This window comes from Polyodon spathula, chromosome 10, assembly GCF_017654505.1.
Source record: "Polyodon spathula isolate WHYD16114869_AA chromosome 10, ASM1765450v1, whole genome shotgun sequence".
NCBI lineage: Eukaryota > Metazoa > Chordata > Actinopteri > Acipenseriformes > Polyodontidae > Polyodon > Polyodon spathula.
In genome coordinates this window covers 44,725,856-44,745,476 of record NC_054543.1, presented here as the reverse complement: position 1 = coordinate 44,745,476, position 19,621 = coordinate 44,725,856, and the positions used below count along the sequence as shown (strand labels likewise).

The following is a 19,621-nucleotide window of genomic DNA, read 5'->3' as shown; positions in this document are numbered from 1 at the left end:
TGGTGTTTTCATGCTGGTCTCTGCTAGGAGGAGCACTGAACAGTTCTCTAGTAAAGTGACAGTTGAACGGAAGTGATTTGTGACTAATCTCCCATCGTAAGGTTGCAGGGTAACTGAGAAGCGAGTGGTTTCAGATGGAAGGAAGTCCAGCAGCAGTTGTAACCCATCAACATAAACCTTACAGTTCAGAACATTCATAAATACTTTGAAAACACCCCATGCAGTTTTTTTATATGCTGTTGTGCACAAACGACGTTCATAAATCGAGCACCAGACTTATTATACTGCCGACTAGTCAAGCGATTCCACTAGTTTTACCTCAACTACTGGACTCTTTCAAATTAGAAGTCTTTCTACCTGAATCTGATGAAGATGCTATCCAGCTGGTTCAGCTGTGAGATGAAATACTGTGTGGTTTAAAATCCCAGAACATGTCGGGGAATGTTTTGAATGAGAGGAACTTTGTCCAGGTGACTCTTAAAGGATCCCATTGATTCAGAATCAAGTGTTTGGGGACCTGTAGGAACCCATTCCATACACTCCCCAGCTGTATCAAGAAGTGCCTCCCACCTTCTTTCCACTGTGGAGTCAGCTCCTGTGCAGTGCTTGACAGAGTTAACCCCAGTTTTAATAACCAGTGTTTTAATAACTTCAAAAAGTCTCCCCTAAACAGATGCTCTTGCCTCGACAATTTTCAGGATTCACACCTTACATATACTCCAGTAAACCTCCAAAGCTGCACTGTCCTAGTTGTAGTCCAGGGAGCAGCACTGATGCAATAGTGAGTGCAGTGTCACCAGAACATTATATATCTGCTTTGGTTTGTACGCTACACTTTTTGCTATGTAAGCAAGCATTCTGTTAGACTTTTGAATTCCTTCAACACACTGCTTGCACACAGCGATGAATCTCAGTAGTTTTAAGGATTCACACATTGAGAAAGGGGAATACTATGGAACCCGGGAGGGGGGATGAGAAATATAATGCACGATTTATTATTCACTCAAATAGTTTTTTGGCAGAAATGCATCTCAAAATGTCTTAAAGACTTCAAAGGGCAGTATACACAAGAGCGCCAGAATCCAGATTATAGGTTTGCTCAGGGTTACATATTTTCTGAGTTGTTATTATGTTTCTGCTGAAGAAACGATCTATTATTAAGAATGATTTCATTTGAATTAATTGCGTTCAGGTTTAATTGTTTCAGCGCAGCACGAGAGCCTTATCTAAGCAGAGCCGGATGCTGCACGTGCAGTTTGGATTGAAAATTAACCAAATCAACCGCTTTTTAAGAGTGAATAGAAACGAGTAAACATTACAATATAATAAATACAGCTGACTGATGTTTCAATGGAACATGTACACATACAATAAGAAATCATTACATTGTAACTACGTTATTGTTCGTCGTGTGAGGAAAATGTTACTGAGCCGGGGAATTTGAAACAATACCTGTCAAGCAACCATCACAGGAAGATAGTAGACTTTTTTTTTTTTTTTTTTTTTTTTTTTTAATCTTTACGAGAAGGCAAATGGATATTTTCCAGAAAATCGAGAAGATAGGCGAGGGAACTTACGGCGTGGTTTATAAAGCTAAAAACAAACTGACAGGGCAGGCCGTGGCACTTAAAAAGATCCGCCTCGACCCGTAAGTTAGGGTATTTATATCATATTCATTAAGTATTAATAACTCACAAATACACATCATACAGGCTTATATAATTAACAAATACTTACAGCAAAACAACACGTAGAGCACCATTTGTGAAATTTCTCACCATATCCATCAAGAGCTTAAAATCCATCTTATTAACATTATCACTGGTTTACCATCGGCGGTCTCTCTCATTTGCATATACGAAATTAACGACAAACCAATATCTTTAATTTCGTATATGTAAATGAGAGAAACGTCCGATCGTTCTTGTTTTGTAGATCAGATGGTGTGATTGCAGTTCAGCTTTTGGGGAGGGAGGTCTACAGCACAGCAAGAGATTAGAAACCAGCAGTCATTGTCATCTACCACGTCCTAGCTCAGAAACCCGAATATCCCAAATGAAGGTTTAAAATACAAAAACTAAATAAGGGAATGGTGGTTAAAATTAATATTGAAACCTTAGTTAACGCTCCTTTAATTGCATCAAAAAATGTACCACCTGTCAGCATAAACTGAAAAGCCAGTATCATAAGAAATAAATAAAGCAATAAATACAGGTAGTTAAAAGTCTATGTTGGTTTTCTTTCTTTCTTTCTTTTTTTTAATGATCATGTTCAAAGAACCTTGTAAATACAATGGCTTGTTTTTTATAGGGAGACAGAGGGTGTGCCAAGCACTGCTATTCGGGAGATCTCACTGCTGAAAGAACTGAATCACCCAAATATAGTGAAGTAAGAAATGATGTATCTCTCTCTTGCTCTCCTTTCCAGAGTCAAGAGAACAGCTAACCCTAACCCTAACCCTAGTACCCACCCAGTATCTTTATATATTTCTATGGGTAATAATAACACAGTGTAACACATTTTTTATTTTTTTTGGTTCCTGGGTAGTAAGTGTTATTTCCTAATTGCTTATGCCTCAAAAGTATAGAAAATGGCTATTATTCCCCACAAACTTTGTTTTTGTGACCAGGACAGTGATATTTTGAAATTTACCTATTTTCCAGAACATTCCAGATAGATTCAGTGCTGAGTAAACTTGGAGTAACTTCTAGAACTTTCTAGAACTTTCCAGTAATATAAATAGTAGTATAAATACAGGGGCCTTAAGCCCAGCAGTTCAGTTTAGTTCCAGCTGCCTAAATGGATACATATCTGCATTTTTCTGGGAGGTCATAGGAGACTTCAAAATGGTGGCATTCCTGATGGGTCTCCAAGGCGGTTTTACCAAGTTTCCCTGCTATCTTTGCCTTTGGGACAGCAGGGACACCAAGGCGCACTACCACAGGCGTGACTGGCCACAGTGGACCGAGTTCTCTGTGGGGAGGAACAACGTCAAGTGGGAGCCACTGGTGGACCCCCGGAAGGTGCTGATGCCACCACTGCACATCAAATTGGGCCTTATGAAACAATTGTCAGAGCTCTAGATAAGGAGTCGGCAGCCTTCAAGTACCTTCAAGACTTCTTCCCTAAGCTGTCTGATGCAAAGGTCAAAGCCGGTGTCTTCGTCGGACCACAGATAAAGACGATCCTGGAGTGCAATGAATTCCCCAAGAAGCTCACTAGTAAGGAGAAAGCGGCTTGGAACAGCTTTGTCGCAGTGGTTCGGGGCTTCCTGGGCAATCACAAGGCCGAATACTATGTGGAGCTGGTTGAGACTCTGGTGAAGAACTACGGCACAATGGGCTGGCTGTAGGATGTCCCTCAGAGTCCATATCCTTGGTGCTCATCTTGATAAATTCAAGGAGAACATGAGAGCTTACTCGGAGGAGCAAGGCGAGCGCTTCCACCAGGATATACTGGACTTTGAACGTCGCTACCAAGGACAGTATAACGAGAACATGATGGGAGACTACATTTGGGGGCTGATTCGTGAAAGTGATTTACAGTATAATCGTAAATCTCGAAAAACTACTCACTTCTAAATCTTTTGGAGTCATTTTTGTATTACTTTAGTATAAATACATGTTAATTTGGATTCATATGTTGTTTTCTCACTGGAAATAGGTAAAATAGGTCAAAATATCACTGTCCTGGTCACAAAAGCAAAGTTTGTGGGGAATAATAGCCAATTTTTATACTTTTGAGGCATAAGCAATTAGGAAATAACACTTACTACCCAGGAACAAAAATTGTGTTACATAATGTAATAATAATAATAATAATAATAATAATAATAATAATAATAATAATAATAATAATAATAATAGGCAGGTACTCATTGGGGGGGGGGGAGTACATGATTGAAGTCTAAAGGACACAGATAGGGGTGAGGGTGTTGAACGGGTTACTTCCAATCACTTGGATCTTTTAAGACCTACCTTGACAAAGTTTTGAGATCTAGGAACCGGGCGTTAGTCAAGTCAAATGGTTAGATGTGATTGGAAGATGCAATTCAAGTGTTCTATAATGAGTTTGATTGTGTGACAGACAAGTGAATAAATTTAATAAGTGAAGTGCACTCATTTTGTGCTCAGCAGTGGCTGTGACTTTCATTGGTGTCATTTTGCTGAAGTAAACTAAACAGTGATATATAGAGGTACTTTTGTATGGAAATATAAAACAAATTGTAATTAACTGAAATTAGTATATGTGGGAAATGTACTGGGAATACATTTTTTTTCTTCATATTTTTGTATATTTTATGGAGATTGTGTATTATGTGTATTGTGGGCTGTGGGTCTGTGTGTTCTGTTTTGGCTGGGTTTGTTTGTCAGATTGCTGGATGTCGTTCACACTGAAAAGAAGCTGTACCTGGTGTTTGAGTATCTGGACCAGGACCTGAAGAAATACATGGATTCGTCCCAGCCTGTGGGGATGCCCCTGCCCCTGGTCAAGGTGAGCGCATTCACACAGTGCCCTGGCAGAGAGGACTAGCACTGTCAGAAATCCCAATCAGACTCCTGATTCCTAAACGTTCAGTACGTTATACAGTCCAGTATATCCTATCCTGTGTACACATGTCAGCCTGTGCAGAGCACACGTTTATGTTTAATGAGTCATGAGTACAGTCTTTGTTTTTATGATTTCTAATAAATGAGTGTCTTTTATTATACAAGATATAATTTCATTAAAACAGCATGAGACAACATGTTTTTCATTGACTAGAAAAGTACAAAATCTGTGCTGCCTAGTACATAGCTGGAGTGCTGAAGATACCTAAAATCAGTGAGGTCTGCATCATTCTGTGCAGAACAGCCTTCAATTCCTGCACATCACTAGGATTTATTCAGGCAGAAAACTGTCCTCTCTCCAGCATATTTACTGACACTCTAATGGTTTATGAATATGACCCAATGAGTATGCACTTTCTCCCCCATCTCCTTCTCTATGGCTTTCAGAGCTACCTGTTGCAGCTTCTGCAGGGCATCTCGTTCTGTCACTCTCACAGGGTGATTCACCGGGACCTGAAGCCTCAGAACCTGCTCATTAACCGGGCCGGTGCCATCAAGCTGGCAGACTTTGGGCTGGCCCGGGCTTTCGGGGTGCCCCTGCGCACCTACACCCACGAGGTTACTAATTAACATGCTTCTCAGAGATCTACCACAGAATGTATTATTGAAGTTATGGATGAGTGTCATATGTGTTTGCTTGTGATTGCTGTTATCGAATAAGTCAGATATCATATTGAGAAAAATATAATAGACAATCATAGCAGTGTTTATAGGTCACTGCAAATTTAAAGTCTGTACCACATATGTTCTCTGAGATATGAGGCTTAACAAAGCTTTGTAAAATTACTGCCACAAAATGGTTCATTCTTCCTGTATGATGAAACTTAACCTAGTTAATCACTGAATAAGATGTGTATAACGTATAAAGCCAATATCTGAACATATTAGGACTTTATCATCTGGAAACCTAAGATTCACATCACCACAATGAAGCACCATCTACTGGTTAAACATTATAATTGGTAATTGGACAATTTCATTGAGTGATTTTACACATGATTTGGAGGACGTCATTATAGGGTAAGCAGGGCAGTTCCTGGCACTACGAGAAAACTATTTTGGTTATCACTTCATCATTATAAAGATTCAGAAATGCTGTCCTTTTGTAGCTTCTGTTCCCTTGGGAGTTATTGGTCTCTCTTCCTCATGAGTGAACTCATTCTGCACATTCCCCACTCGCAGGTAACTGAAGCCCCTTTCCCTCCTGTCTCTGTCTCCTGTATTAGGTGGTGACTCTGTGGTACCGTGCTCCCGAGATCCTGCTGGGCTGTAAATACTACTCCACTGCTGTTGATATCTGGAGCATTGGCTGCATCTTCGCTGAGATGGTGGGACTGAGGCAGGGAGAGCTCCGGGCAGAGGGCTCAGTGTATTCACAGTGATAGTTTAATAGGGTTAGCAATGTAGGTCCTGGCTTTGAAGAGTGACAAGCATGGAGTTCATCTTGTGAGAGTTGTGGCAAGATCTAAAGAGCTAGTGGGTTGAAGCTATTGAGGGTGCTGTTTTCAGTACTTCAGTGTCTTTAGTGTTTAATAGCAGTTCTGTTGCTCCATGTTCTCATGACTGCCTCACCCCTCTCAGGTTACCAGGCGCCCGCTGTTCCCCGGAGACTCTGAGATCGACCAGCTCTTCCGCATCTTCCGCATGATGGGCACCCCCAGCGAGGCGGTCTGGCCCGGAGTGACGCAGCTCCCAGATTACAAAGCCCGCTTTCCACGCTGGGGCCGGCAAGACATCAACAAAGTGGCAGCACAACTCGACCCCAAAGGGCAGGACCTGCTGCTGGTCAGTGAGGAGACACACTGGGAGGGAGGCAGTGTGACTTGGTGATTAGAGCGGAGAGACTGGGAGGAAGGCGATATGGTCTAGTGGTTAAAACTATGGGACTGGGAGGGAGGCAGTTTGTTCTAGCGGTTACAGCTGAGGGACTAGGAAGGAGGTAGTGTGGTCTAGTGGTTAGAGCTGAGAGATTGGAAAGGAGGTAGTGTGGTCTAGTGGTTAGAGCTGAGGGACTAGGAGGGAGGCAGTGTATTCTAGTGGTTACAGCTGAGAGACTGAGGGAGGCAGTGTGTTCTAGCGGTTAGAGCTGAGAGACTGGAGGGAGGCAGTGTGGTGTTGTGCCTATTTGCCAATTTAATTTGAACTTTATTTTGTATCTAATTTTTTTCAGCAACTCTTGCAGTATGACCCCAGTCAGCGCATTTCCGCCAAAGCAGCTATTAGTCACGATTACTTCCAAGACGTGGCAACACAGACACCAGTCCTGCAGGGCTGAGTCTAACACTTCTTCTTGTAGGATTAAACACTGAGGCTCCCATGCTGGAATATTTTGCAGCAACACAACATGTGGCACCTCTTTGTACTAGACATGAGTATTAAACAACATGCACAGAGGTGCCCTTTCTAGTTTGGAAAGTTTTCAGGTTGAAAAAAGTTTTTAAAGTATGCTGTGTCTCTCTCTAGTGGTGCAGGGATGTATTGCATCTGAACACCAAGTTTGCTCTGTATTAATATTGATTCCTCTTCCTTTTAATGTTACTATATTTATGTCTCTCTGTCCTTGTAAGGCTGTTCTAAACATAAGCAGTCTGTCTTATTGTCTGTTTGCAACCTTGTACAGATAAAATGAATTAATATTACTCATGCGAGAGTCTTGTGTGCTTATTTATTAATTCATTTTTGTTTTAAGGTCAAGGCTGGTTTACCTGAGATGTTGTTTTGTAACAGGAAAGATCTGGAAGATGGATTCATTCTCTTACTACTTTTATATCTGCTGCACAGAAAACACATTACCTTCCTTCAGCGTCCATCACATACATTATATTGATATCCATACCATATCAATTATTGAATAAACAATTGAAATTGCATCCGTATATCATGCTTCAGTAACGGCATTCCTAAAAGAACTGGCATTACATTTTTTGGTAGACCTTTAAAATCATATACGTTAATATTCCTAATTATTTTTTTAAATTAACAATTGACATTTTATTTATTATCCAATTCATTATTTTGTTCCTTTATAATTGTGATACTGTAGGAATTGCATTTCTGAAATGATTTAAACATTCATGGTTGTCTGATTATTAGAATTAATAGAAATGATAATGAGTTTAATTTAGTAAAATAATTATTTTACATCTGATTATGAATTGTGCTAATTAAGAATGTATTACTTTTTGCAGACTTCTTATTAATTTTTATTATTGATTTATTCCAATGAGGGTCAGGTGAAACTTGATGTTTGAATAGTACAACTATTGTAGCTGGGAATGTAAAAGATGATGCATTCATTGAGTGTAAGTACATATATATATACTCGCGTTCAACTACAAAATAATCATATATATATTATATATAGTGATATAGATTATATATAATATATATATATTGGGTTCATCTCAGTCTTGGTGTCCCCTGAGAGAAAGTTGTGTTTTGTTTAGTATGTTTTTTGTCTCCGAAGCAGACCCTGCTGCCTCCTCTTCCTTTTCAACAAATCCAGTAGAACTAATTCTATTTTGTTCTTCTTTAATGTTAGCATTATATTATTGTTGCAGAGTCCTGTTCCAACGCTCCCATCTGGAAGCACAGCTCTGGAGCCACATGATTCACTTCTTACTTCTTATATTCTCATGCAGAGCAAAGGAACCACAAATATGGGGGGAGTCCTCTCGCTGCTCTCCACAGGGCTGAGCTAATCACTATCAATCTAGACTGAGAGAGAGACCAACAAAGATAGCACTATCCTTCTCCAACACCTGTCACACAGCACAGCACAACACAGCACAGCAGTCGTGGGTCGTTGTCACGTCGTAGTCTTCAGGCACAGCACAGCAGAGCACAGCACAGCACATTAGAGCACAGCACAGCATTGCAGAGTACAACAGTGCACAGCACAGCAGAGCAGAACATAACGCAGCAGAGCACAGCAGGGCACAGAATCTCCTTGGCGCTTGTGGTTACTGTTCTTTTTTTTTTGTGGAGCTGATATTACACTTTGTTGTGGCTTGTGATTACATGTTCAGGCTATAAACACAAATAGAGCAGTTTTATTTTTTGTCTTTGTTTTGAATCGGTGCACTACTGATGATGGTTTTGAATAATCAGGTCTCTCTGCGCTTTCTTTCAGTTTACATTTCCCAAAGGTTAAACCTGTGAGGATTGGACATTTGATGTGAATTACTGACTGGAATAGTGGGTTTTGGAATGAGGAAATGAAAGACTGAGCTGTCAAGTGAGCTCCAATGATTGTTAGAGATGGCTGTATCTCCCCTAGAAACATGATTAGAACTCTGGATAAGAGCACCAGAACTCAGAATGATTGCACCATCATACAATGGGTAGGGGAGGGCAAATATGCAAATACAATAATATTATATTATGAAAAACAATAGCCTTCTAGAACAACTGCAGTTTACAGCTGTGCAATCAGTGCAACAGCCAGAGCTCCACTCTGGAACACATTGGATTAGTACCTGTAGTATCAACAACAGCCAGTAGAGTGCAGCATTGACCCTGAAATAAGTTCTTAGCGCAGAGCTTTCAAACAGTGGACCAAGAAAATTCTGAGTATATCAGCCCAGACATTAACACAGGTTATCATGCTTGCTGTGGTATCAGAGTATGATCATCATGGGTCAAACAGCGGTGCCGGTGTTATCGATCACCATACAGAAGGAATATCTCAACAAATGGACAGGGAGGATGGACTTGTGTAAAAACCACAACAGTGGTCCTGTAATTGTGCCATTCCGACGAGGTTCTGTACGTTTCAACATGCAAAGCTCTCACATCCTGCTCGGTGACCACGACTCTCCGGGTTTATCAGGATGACCGGTCACTCGTCACTCCCACCCCAGCGCGTCCCCAGACCAGCTCTGTGAATGAGAGAGCTGAGTAAGCTGACGTGCCCATCGGAACAGCACCTCTTATGGGTATTGCAGCAGTGTACACACACAGGGCTCAGAGAACAGGAGCTTGCAGGAGAACAATGACCACACAGCCCCAGCCGACTCGCTGCTTCCTCACTGCCCTGAGGACTGGGTGGGGAAGCTGGCGAGCTGCACCACAACAACTCCACAATTCATACAATAGTCCCAGAATTCAGATTCCAGTGCAAAAGTATAACCCAGCATACCACAGAACCAAGCATAGGGAGCCAGGGTCGTGGTTCCTATTCCCCACAATGCCATTCCACTATGGGCTAGGACTGGCGGGTAGCGGGGTCAGAGCTAGGAACTCGGCACTGCTTCTGCAGTATTTCTCTCTGCTGGTTAATTGCATATTGTCTGGCAGGGCTTAACTGTAAACAAGCAATCATGCTAATGCTGAGCTGGAACTGTGCTCTGTAAACAATGCATCAGTGCGGTACACTTCAAGTTAAAGAAGCTGGACTCCTTCAAGCGATGACTCCTCAGCACTACCCTCCTCCCACCTCTGGATGCTTGGGTTCGAATCAGGTTCCGGTCACAAGTGAATGAATGTGGGGTTGGGGGGGGGGTCTCAACTTAGTCCCCAGTTGACATTAGTGTACATGACACGATCACCACAGAGCTCAGCTCAATCCAACACAGTGAGCAGTCTCTGCAGGAGTGAATGGCAGACAGGGGGAGTTCAGGTCAGGATTGAAGTGTAAGGGGTAACTTCATGGTGCGAGAGTGTAGCCAGTGTCATTTCCCTGCACCTTTCATGTGCATTAAAGTCAGACCTGGAATAAGGGGTACCCGCCTGTCCTGTTAATCAGGGGGTCTGTGCGGTCTTCGGGGCACATCCCTCGGAGGATTTAATCTGAGCGGCCTCTTCATTACTGAAAATAAAGCGAGACGCATTGAAAAGCCTCAGCTATTTCCAGCAAGCACTGAGCTCTAATTATCGGAGCCATTAACTGGCAGCGTGGCTCTTTATTCTGTGTACCCAGCAATCCTTGAAGTCTTAGTTATAGCTGCGTTCTGTTACAGGAATGTCTGTATGTCTATTTATTCTTTCTTGGTAAATAGTAAGTTTGCTAAATCAAAGCAAGATTTTTTTTGCACAATCCATCAAGCTACATAATTGCCCTTTGAAGGCATATTTTGTCTTCCTAAAAACATATATTTTTTTCAAATGTATATGATTGATGTCGCCAAGTCAGAGAATATTCGTTCCCCTAGGAACCAATATTCATTCCCCCTAGGAACCAATATTTGGGAATATTGGTTCCTCTTTCGATTGTTTGTACCCCCTTATTTTTTGTAACACAGTAATCTTTCTTACATATACAGTAAGTCTATGTCCATGCAATTTCAGTTCATTCTGAGGCTTGTGTTTTTATTTTATTTTTCTTATGGAATAAGAATGGTAGCTGTCCTTAGCTTGGCGAGTCTAAGTTGAAAAAATGTGAAGAAAGTTTGCTTAATATCTATATTTGCTCCCCCCACCAAGTGTGTGTGTGGTGTGTGTGTGCGTGTGCGTGTGAATTTGTGTGTGTGTGTGTGTGTGTGAGTGTGTGTGTGTGTGTGTGTGTGTGTGTGTGTGTGCGTGTTTGTGCGTGTGCGTGTGAATTTGTGTGTGTGTGTGTGAGTGTGTGCATGTGTGTGTGAGTGTGCGAGTGTGCGTGCGTGTTTGTGCGTGTGCGTGTATGTTAGATTGTGGATTTGATGGACTCAGCAGAATGAAAAGAAATGAGAGTGTGGAGTTACTGTTCAGATCGATGGGGTTCCCAGGGAGGCTGTGTGCCTGTGAAAGCCCCCTTTGTGTGGGGGCTGTAAATGAGACTCTTTCTTGGGGCTGCGTCTCAGCCCTGTGGTGGTGGATCACATTTAATAACTGTGTGGTTAGCTGTCAGGAGCACTTAGTTTGATGCTGAGCAGCCTGGCCCTTGAACACTGCCTCTGCTGGCTGTGAGGGCAGCCATCTCCATCAGCACTCTGCAGGGGACAGAGAAGCACAGAGAGCAGCTCTACTCACCCGAACCATCTCCATCAGTGCTCTGCAAAGGAAAGAGAAGCACAGAGAGCAGCTCTACTCACCTCAACATCTCCATCAGCGCTCTGCAGAGGAGAGGGAAGCACAGAGAGCAGCTCTACTCACCTCAACATCTCCATCAGAGCTCTGCAAGGGAGAGAGAAGCAGAGAGCAGCTCTACTCACCCAAACCATCTCCATCAGAGATCTGCAGAGGAGAGAGAAGCACAGAGAGCAGCTCTACTCACCCGAACCATCTCCATCAGTGCTCTGCAGAGGAGAGAGAAGCACAGAGAGCAGCTCCCCTCACCTCAACCGTCTCCATCAGAGCTCTGCAGAGGAGAGAGAAGCACAGAGAGCAGCTCTATTCACCTCAACATCTCCATCAGAGATCTGCAGAGGAGAGAGAAGCACAGAGAATAGCTTTACTCACCCAAACCATCTCCATCAGCGCTCTGCAGAGGAGAGGGAAGCACAGAGAGCAGCTCTACTCACCTCAGCATCTCCATCAGAGCTCTGCAGGGGAGAGAGAAGCACAGAGAGCAGCTCTATTCACCTCAACCGTCTCCATCAGCGCTCTGCAGAGGAGAGAGAAGCACAGAGAGCAGCTCTACTCACCTCCGCTGAGGAACACAAAGCCCGAGAGACAGCCTGCTTGTCAGCCCGCTCGTAGCTCTTTGATAACACTGTGTAACATTTTTTTTTTATTTTTTTTTTGTTCCTGGGTAGTAAGTGTTATTTCCTAATTGCTTATGCCTCAAAAGTATAGAAAATGGCTATTATTCCCCACAAACTTTACAGTATAATCGTAAATCTCGAAAAACTACTCACTTCTAAATCTTTTGTAGTCATTTTTGTATTACTTTAGTATAAATACATGTTAATTTGGATTAATATGTTGTTTTTTTCTGACTTTATGTGAATGAAAAGACACACATTTGCTCGTTTTCCCATTGGAAATAGTGATATTTTGAAATATCACTGTCCTGGTCACAAAAGCAAAGTTTGTGGGGAATAATAGCCATTTTCTATACTTTTGAGGCATAAGCAATTAGGAAATAACACTTACTACCCAGGAACAAAAACTGTGTTACATAGTGTAACTTACCCAGACCCGCTTTAAAACAGGGCTGCTCTCATCGCTGCTGTTTGGAATGTTTAACAGTGTCATAGTAACAATCCCATTGCCATGTTCTGGAACTGATTGAGTGTGATTGTGTGCTTCTGCAGGTGGCACTGAGGGGTCCCATGAGTGGGGGAGGGAATGGGAGGAGCAACACAGAGATCATTTAAATTTGTTCCTTGTACCTTAAAGGGTTAACCCTGATTAGCTCTAGTCTTAGACTACTTTACCTAAAACAACATTACTTATTTGAAGTTCAACAACTACACTTAAGGATACTTTGTCCCTTATCCAGTTTACTGCTGCTTTTTCCAAGTGGAGCTGAAGGAGTTGCATGTAATGGTTTCTGAGTTGAGGTAGAGCTGCCAGTCTCTGTATCACACTGTGCAAGGTGGAGCCCAGGCTGTGTAGCAGTCCAGGTGACTGGTCCCCTGGCAGAGGGAGCCAGGATCTCCTCTCCTCGCCTCGTCCGGCAGGCTGTTCAGAGGCGGGGTGTATTGGAGGGGGTGATTGATATATCTGGATGTGATTATTTTGACAGCAGTTATAAACCCATAAAACCTGGCCCCAGTTCCTGCTCTTGTTGATTTTGGTTGATTGGTTGATTAGTTGGCAGTGCAGAGTCTCACAGACCAATTAGCAGCAGCTTGTTTGGACACAGGGATGAGCAATATGTTCCAGATTACCTGTGGGATATCATAGCACTAGCAGGAGGAAGTGGGAACTTAACCCAGCAAAAATGACACATTCTCAGCTCTCCAGAGCTGTCATTACCAGCACCTTCATAATAATGAGCTCTAGTCTAAACACTCCACTCTCAGCTCTCCAGCGCTGTCATTACCAGCACCTTCAATAATAATGAGCTCTAGTCTAAACACTCCACTCTCAGCTCTCCAGCGCTGTCATTACCAGCACCTTCATAATAATGAGCACTAATCTAACACACTCCACTCTCAGCTCTCCAGCGCTGTCATTACCAGCACCTTCATAATAATGAGCTCTAGTCTAAACACTCCACTCTCAGCTCTCCAGCGCTGTCATTACCAGCACCTTAATAATAATGAGCTCTAGTCTAAACACTCCACTCTCAGCTCTCCAGCGCTGTCATTACCAGCACCTTAATAATAATGAGCTCTAGTCTAAACACTCCACTCTCAGCTCTCCAGCGCTGTCATTACCAGCACCTTAATAATAATGAGCTCTAGTCTAAACACTCCACTCTCAGCTCTCCAGCGCTGTCATTACCAGCACCTTAATAATAATGAGCACTAGTCTAAAACACTCCACTCTCAGCTCTCCAGCGCTGTCATTACCAGCACCTTAATAATAATGAGCTCTAGTCTAAACACTCCACTCTCAGCTCTCCAGCGCTGTCATTACCAGCACCTTAATAATAATGAGCTCTAGTCTAAACACTCCACTCTCAGCTCTCCAGCGCTGTCATTACCAGCACCTTAATAATAATGAGCGCTAGTCTAAACACACTCCACTCTCAGCTCTCCAGCGCTGTCATTACCAGCACCTTAATAATAATGAGCTCTAGTCTAAACACTCCACTCTCAGCTCTCCAGCGCTGTCATTACCAGCACCTTAATAATAATGAGCTCTAGTCTAAACACTGTTCTCAGATTCGTGTTCATCCTCATATTAATAAAATAGACACATTACTTTCTGCCGTTGAGGCGGGCCGGTTTTATTTGTTTGTTGTTGTCCAGGTGATCGCGATCGGGACAGACTTTGCTCTGTCTTTTTTATTAGTTACTGACATAAAAGCAATCACTTATATCAAATGATCCACTGATGGGAACTCGTCGCCCCGATCACAGGCTGATGACGCGTAACCCCGCTGCATCGTGCTTATTGAAGAGCCGGCGTCTATTTAATAGGAAACTTGTATTTGTTTCGATCATTTTAATTACATGACAGCACAACCAAATCTGCGCCAATTCCAGTTCTAATCAAGGCTCCTGACAAGCCCCTAAATTAAATGTCTGCGCTGTTTATTTCTGGGGTGCTAACTATTATATATATATATATATATATATATATATATATATATATATATATATATATATATATATATATATATATAGAGAGAGAGAGAGAGAGAGAGAGAGAGAGAGAGAGAGAGAGAGAGAGAGAGAGAGAGAGAGAGAGAGAGAGAGAGAGATGCGATCCTCGTATAATGTCTTCAATACATGTTAATAATATATTATATTGAACGGATAATGACACAGGTCTGGAGTGTTACACAAGGTCACATGAAGCTCCCGAGTCACTATTAGAATTCATATTCGTAAAGTTATTTATGTATTTACCTGAAGTATTCGTCTGTGTCATTTTTCCGTTTGAATATAACAGAGCGGCTGAAACAGCGGGCATTGTGAGCTTAGGGGCCGGTGAAAAGAATTCACAGAGCAAAGCGTACTGCAGATTCGGACACCAGCCACTAGGTGGAGACTGACGCCTAGTTTTCCTTCTTGCCTCTTTATTGAGGAGGTCTGTTCACACGCAGGTTACACGTAATTAGGAAGCATAGACTTACCTGATCAGTAGATTGTAACAGGACAGGCAATTGATTAGGCAGAACTATTACAAAAAAAAAAAAAAAACAATAGCCACGCTGCCCCACTGCACTCGTGTTGAATTGTATGCTGCATTAAAAAGAATATGAATTGGCATGCTTACTTCCAGATCTCATATTATTCTGCTCTGGAAGCCACACGAATATAAACTCCATTTAGAACTACGTGTACTTTTTTTTAAGTGATCATTAAAAAAATAAAATAAAATAATAATAATAATAATAATAATAATAATAATAATAATAATAATAATAATAATAATAATAAGTGCATACCATTCTTGACATTTGAGTTTTCTCAATTATTTTGAAATACCACATGAGGAACTTCGATTTGTAAAACGCTGCAGGACACGAATGTCCCAGATCACTTGGAAATATTTACTGTAACCTCTCAGCGTTATGAAGCTACCTGACAAACCGAGACGAAGCTTCTCTGGAGCGAGTCTGCTTCCCTAAACACGACCAATGCGTTCCAGATTCAGGAAATCGGGGATTAAGAAAACACTCGGAGTTTCTGAAGTCGCTGTGCGATGCTAGTCCGCACCGCGAGCCTGCTGGAATACAGAGATCAGACACGGGGGTAATTTGAATTTTGCAACTGTTTAAGAGCCGAGAACAAAAGGTCTAATTAAGAAAATTATCAGTTAAATTAAGGATCTAGTTCAGTAATTGAGAGCTCGGGTGGAATGAAACCCAGCAGCCACAGGGGTCCCCAGGACCGGACTTGAGAACCATTGATTTAGCCCAGTGGTACTCAATTTGTCCAGTCCTGGTCTTTATTCCAACCAGGTCCCAGATTAGTTAATTGCCTCTTAGCAGCTTCAGTTAACTACATTAGAACCTGCTTGGAGTAAAACCCTGACTGGACTGGATCTCAGGGCCACAGTTGAGTACCACTGATTTAGCCTACACTGCGTCCTGTCTGGCTGGATGCTTTCAGTACAAGCACCTCGGCCTGAAGTTTATGGCACCTCCATAGAGATGGATATGGCGGTGCCAAAACTGTGATTTAATCCAGTCATTGAGACGTCATTAACACTGCCACATTGCAGAGGGAACTGGGTTCAAGAGTCGACTGGTGAGCAAAGATTAGTGGCATATATTGGTCTGAAGTATGTTCATAATATTTCCCTTATGGTGTTATTTAGTCATTTCATCATATTAACCCTTAAATAGACAATTTAGAGCTGTGATTATTACAGCCTATTTAGGGTGCATTTTGTATTGGAAAACAGAGGGATTGTTACCCATGCTTTATCAAATTAGATCACGTTGCAAACAATACAAACTGCAGCGTCATCTTCATATAAATGCCCCATGCAGATTTAAACTCAACAGCTCTAAATAATATGAAACGTTCAAACAAGCTCACCTTGACAAACACAAATACCTTTAGGGGGAAAAATGAAGCAGAGCCTCCTCTGTGTGAGGCTTATTGGAGTTCTTCCTTCACCATTTTCTCTCCCTCTCTCCCCCCTCTCTCTGCTTCTCCCCCTCTCTCCTCGTTCTCAGCCTCTCTCCCACTCTTTCCTCTCTCTCCCCCTCAGCCTCTCTCCCTCTCTCCCCCTCTCTGCTTCTCCCCCTCTGTCCACCCTCACAGCCTCTCTCTCCCTCTCTCCCCTTCTCTCTGCCTCTCTCCCTCTCCTCCCTCTCCCCCTCTCAACCTCTCTCCCTCTCCTCCCTCTCCCCCTCTCAAACTCTCTCCCTCTCTCCCCGTCTCCTCTCTCCTCCTTCTCCCCCTCTCTCAGCCTCTCTCCTCCCTCTTTCCCCTCTCTCAGCCTCTCTCCCTCTCTCTCAGCCTCTCTCTGCCTCTTTCCTCCCTATCTCCCCTTCTCTCCCCTTCTCTCCCCCTCTCCCCCTCTCTGCCTCTCTCCTCCCCTCTCCCCTCTCTCAGCCTTTCTCCCCTCTTTCCTCCCTCTCCCCTTATCTCCCCCTCTCTCTGCCCCTCAGCCTCTCTCACCCCTCTCTTCCCTTCTCTCCCTTCTCTCCCTCTCTCTCTCTCTCTCTCCTCTCTCTCTCTCTCTCTCTCTCTCTCTCTCTCTCTCTCTCTCTCTCTCTCTCTCTCTCTCTCTCTCTCGGTTGTTTGGTTAAGTTTATTTTATTTTGTTTATATTATAATTTGTAAATCTTGCCAAAAGCGACCCTTAAGCAAAAGAGAAACTCGTATACAAGCTAATTAACTATTTACAGATAATTCCAGCTGTCAAATAGTTTAACGCGATGACAAAGTGCAGAGAGCTCTTTGAAAGCGCTGACATCCCCCCTCGCCAGAGCCGTTCCGACGTCTTTCATTTCAGGTAAAAGTTTTTCTGGGGGGGTTTGCGCTTCAGACTGGCTGTGAATGGTCTTTTCAAACTCAAGCAAATTAAAGTTATTTCAGGAACCCCTCAGGTCAATTCGCATAAAAAATACGATCAGGATAGTTTTTTTTTTTAAATTAAAACAAATGCAAAAGTTAAGCAGATTAAGAGAATGTATTTGTATTTAAAAAAAAACCCGGCTCAGTGTCGTAGTAGGTCCATAATATATCCATCCATATATATATATATATATATATATATATATATATATATATATATATATATATATATATAAATTAATCACATAATTATATCCTACGCATTATTGAGTACGAGTTTGGTTATGATCAAACCGTACATATCGAAGTTCTAACATATTAATGTTTAGCCAATGTTACGAGCAGACTATTATTATTATTATTATTATTATTATTATTATTATTATTATTATTATTTTAGAACTTTATTCGAATGAATTCGGTTGATTTTCCCAAGGACAATAAAAGTATAGAACATACAAAATATCTTCAAAAGCATTGACAAAGACTTCTAGACGTGTTTGTGGCGATTTTAGAACTGCGTGTATGAACGGGATGTAGAGGCTGAAACAAGGAATATTTCTTTACATGGGCCGGGAAACAAAAGGGATATTGTTTGGTAAATAGGCTACACAGCGCATTTTGTGTTAGTCATAAACGAACGCATTTTGTGGGGAAAAAACGAACACATTTTTTAGGGTTTCATGAAAATGGTGTAGATTTTCCATTAACAAAAAAGGGTCAAATTCACAACGAATTTAGCACGTGCTGTTGTTGTTCGGTATTTTTGCACAAGTGAAAGCAAACTGCTGAATGTAGAGGATACCTTTCTCTCCATTGCGTACAGGTGATTTGAGCTAGCTTGACCAGGACTAGGGTGTCCGATGTTACAATTGACTCTATGGTCAAGGTCAGATGTAACATTCTGGGAAGGATAATTAAATAAATAACAACACATTTAATTTAACTCAAGGGATGTTTTATTGAATAAGATACATTTTTGCATTAAACATTTTTTTTTGTTTTTATTTAAATAAAAAACCGAATCTTTATTAGAAAAAAAAGTTACTATAAGGCTATTTTTTAATACCCTACTTTTTAAACTAACATTATAGGCTTTTCAAGTAAGAATATGTCACACTGAGTAGCAATTGTGACATATTTACATTTTGTTTCCTTAAGTGTAAGCGTCATGTGCCTAAATATTGTTGAGCTAATATTGTATGGGGTCAATTGTAACACCTGTTACAACTAGCCCCAAGCAAGGAGCTATTACTAAACCTCGTGTTCCAGCAAGAGACAACAACACTATAGGATCAATCCATCGTGTCAGTTACAAGTAGAGACCAGGGGTTTTCAAAGATCAAATCACAGGGCTTCGGCACAGGCTCTCTTCCATGGGCAGGCAGGCCTGAACTGAGCATGTGTGGAGTGAGTGAAGGCAACTTGCTTCTTCTGATTGTGGAAATTCAAGAAGGTCCAACTCTCCCGGTCTCCCTACTGATCAAGAGAAATCAAAACATGAAAAAGAAACAACCCCGAAAGTATCTCATTGTTTTCGTTCTGTGCTGTTACTGGACATTACCCGCCTGGAGATTCTAAAGTACTGCTCCAGGTTCTTCATTCCACTCGTTTCATTGCTCAGGGGCGTGCTGTGCGCACGAAGCGCGGTAACCCGGGTGGTGTACCATTCATTTAACAGGGCTCATCCCTGCGCAAATTGATCAGATTAAGATGTAGGCTGTGACAGAAGCAGTTAGGAACTGGTAAACGGCTTGTAAAAAAAACAACAACACAAATGATGTGTAATGGAAGCCGGCCGTGACCCCAGCATGGAAGCAATTTGAAAATTGCAGGATCTGTTGTGTGAGCTGCCACTTTTACTAACACAGTGTAATCTTTGCTGGCGACTAGACCTATCCGCTCAGCAGTTATCTATACTCGTCATCGCTGTAGCCCACATTGGTTTTTCTGAGCTGTCTTCATGACAAACCGACATAGCGGTATGTGTACGAAACC

At 42.0% G+C, this 19,621-nt stretch overlaps 1 protein-coding gene across 1 annotated transcript; it reads left to right on the top strand.

Annotated features, from left to right (window-relative positions):
- The first annotated feature begins 1,532 nt into the window (after positions 1 to 1,532).
- On the top strand, positions 1,533 to 6,111 carry LOC121321977 (cyclin-dependent kinase 2-like). The gene is made up of 5 exons (XM_041261362.1): positions 1,533 to 1,648; positions 2,311 to 2,388; positions 4,374 to 4,494; positions 4,998 to 5,168; positions 5,837 to 6,111. Exons 1-5 carry the CDS (start codon positions 1,533 to 1,535, stop codon positions 5,990 to 5,992), a joined length of 642 nt encoding a protein of 213 aa, XP_041117296.1. The 3' UTR covers positions 5,993 to 6,111.
- The last annotated feature ends 13,510 nt before the right edge of the window (positions 6,112 to 19,621 follow it).

What these genes read in the sequence shown, in the direction of transcription:
- LOC121321977 (XM_041261362.1), top strand. Translation starts at nt 1,533, where the DNA reads ATGGATATTTTCCAGAAAATCGAGAAGATAGGCGAGGGAACTTACGGC. An exon ending in AATCACCCAAATATAGTGAA is followed by an intron (nt 2,389 to 4,373) that starts GTAAGAAATGAT and finishes TTTGTTTGTCAG; the next exon opens with ATTGCTGGATGTCGTTCACA. An exon ending in TGCGCACCTACACCCACGAG is followed by an intron (nt 5,169 to 5,836) that starts GTTACTAATTAA and finishes CTCCTGTATTAG; the next exon opens with GTGGTGACTCTGTGGTACCG.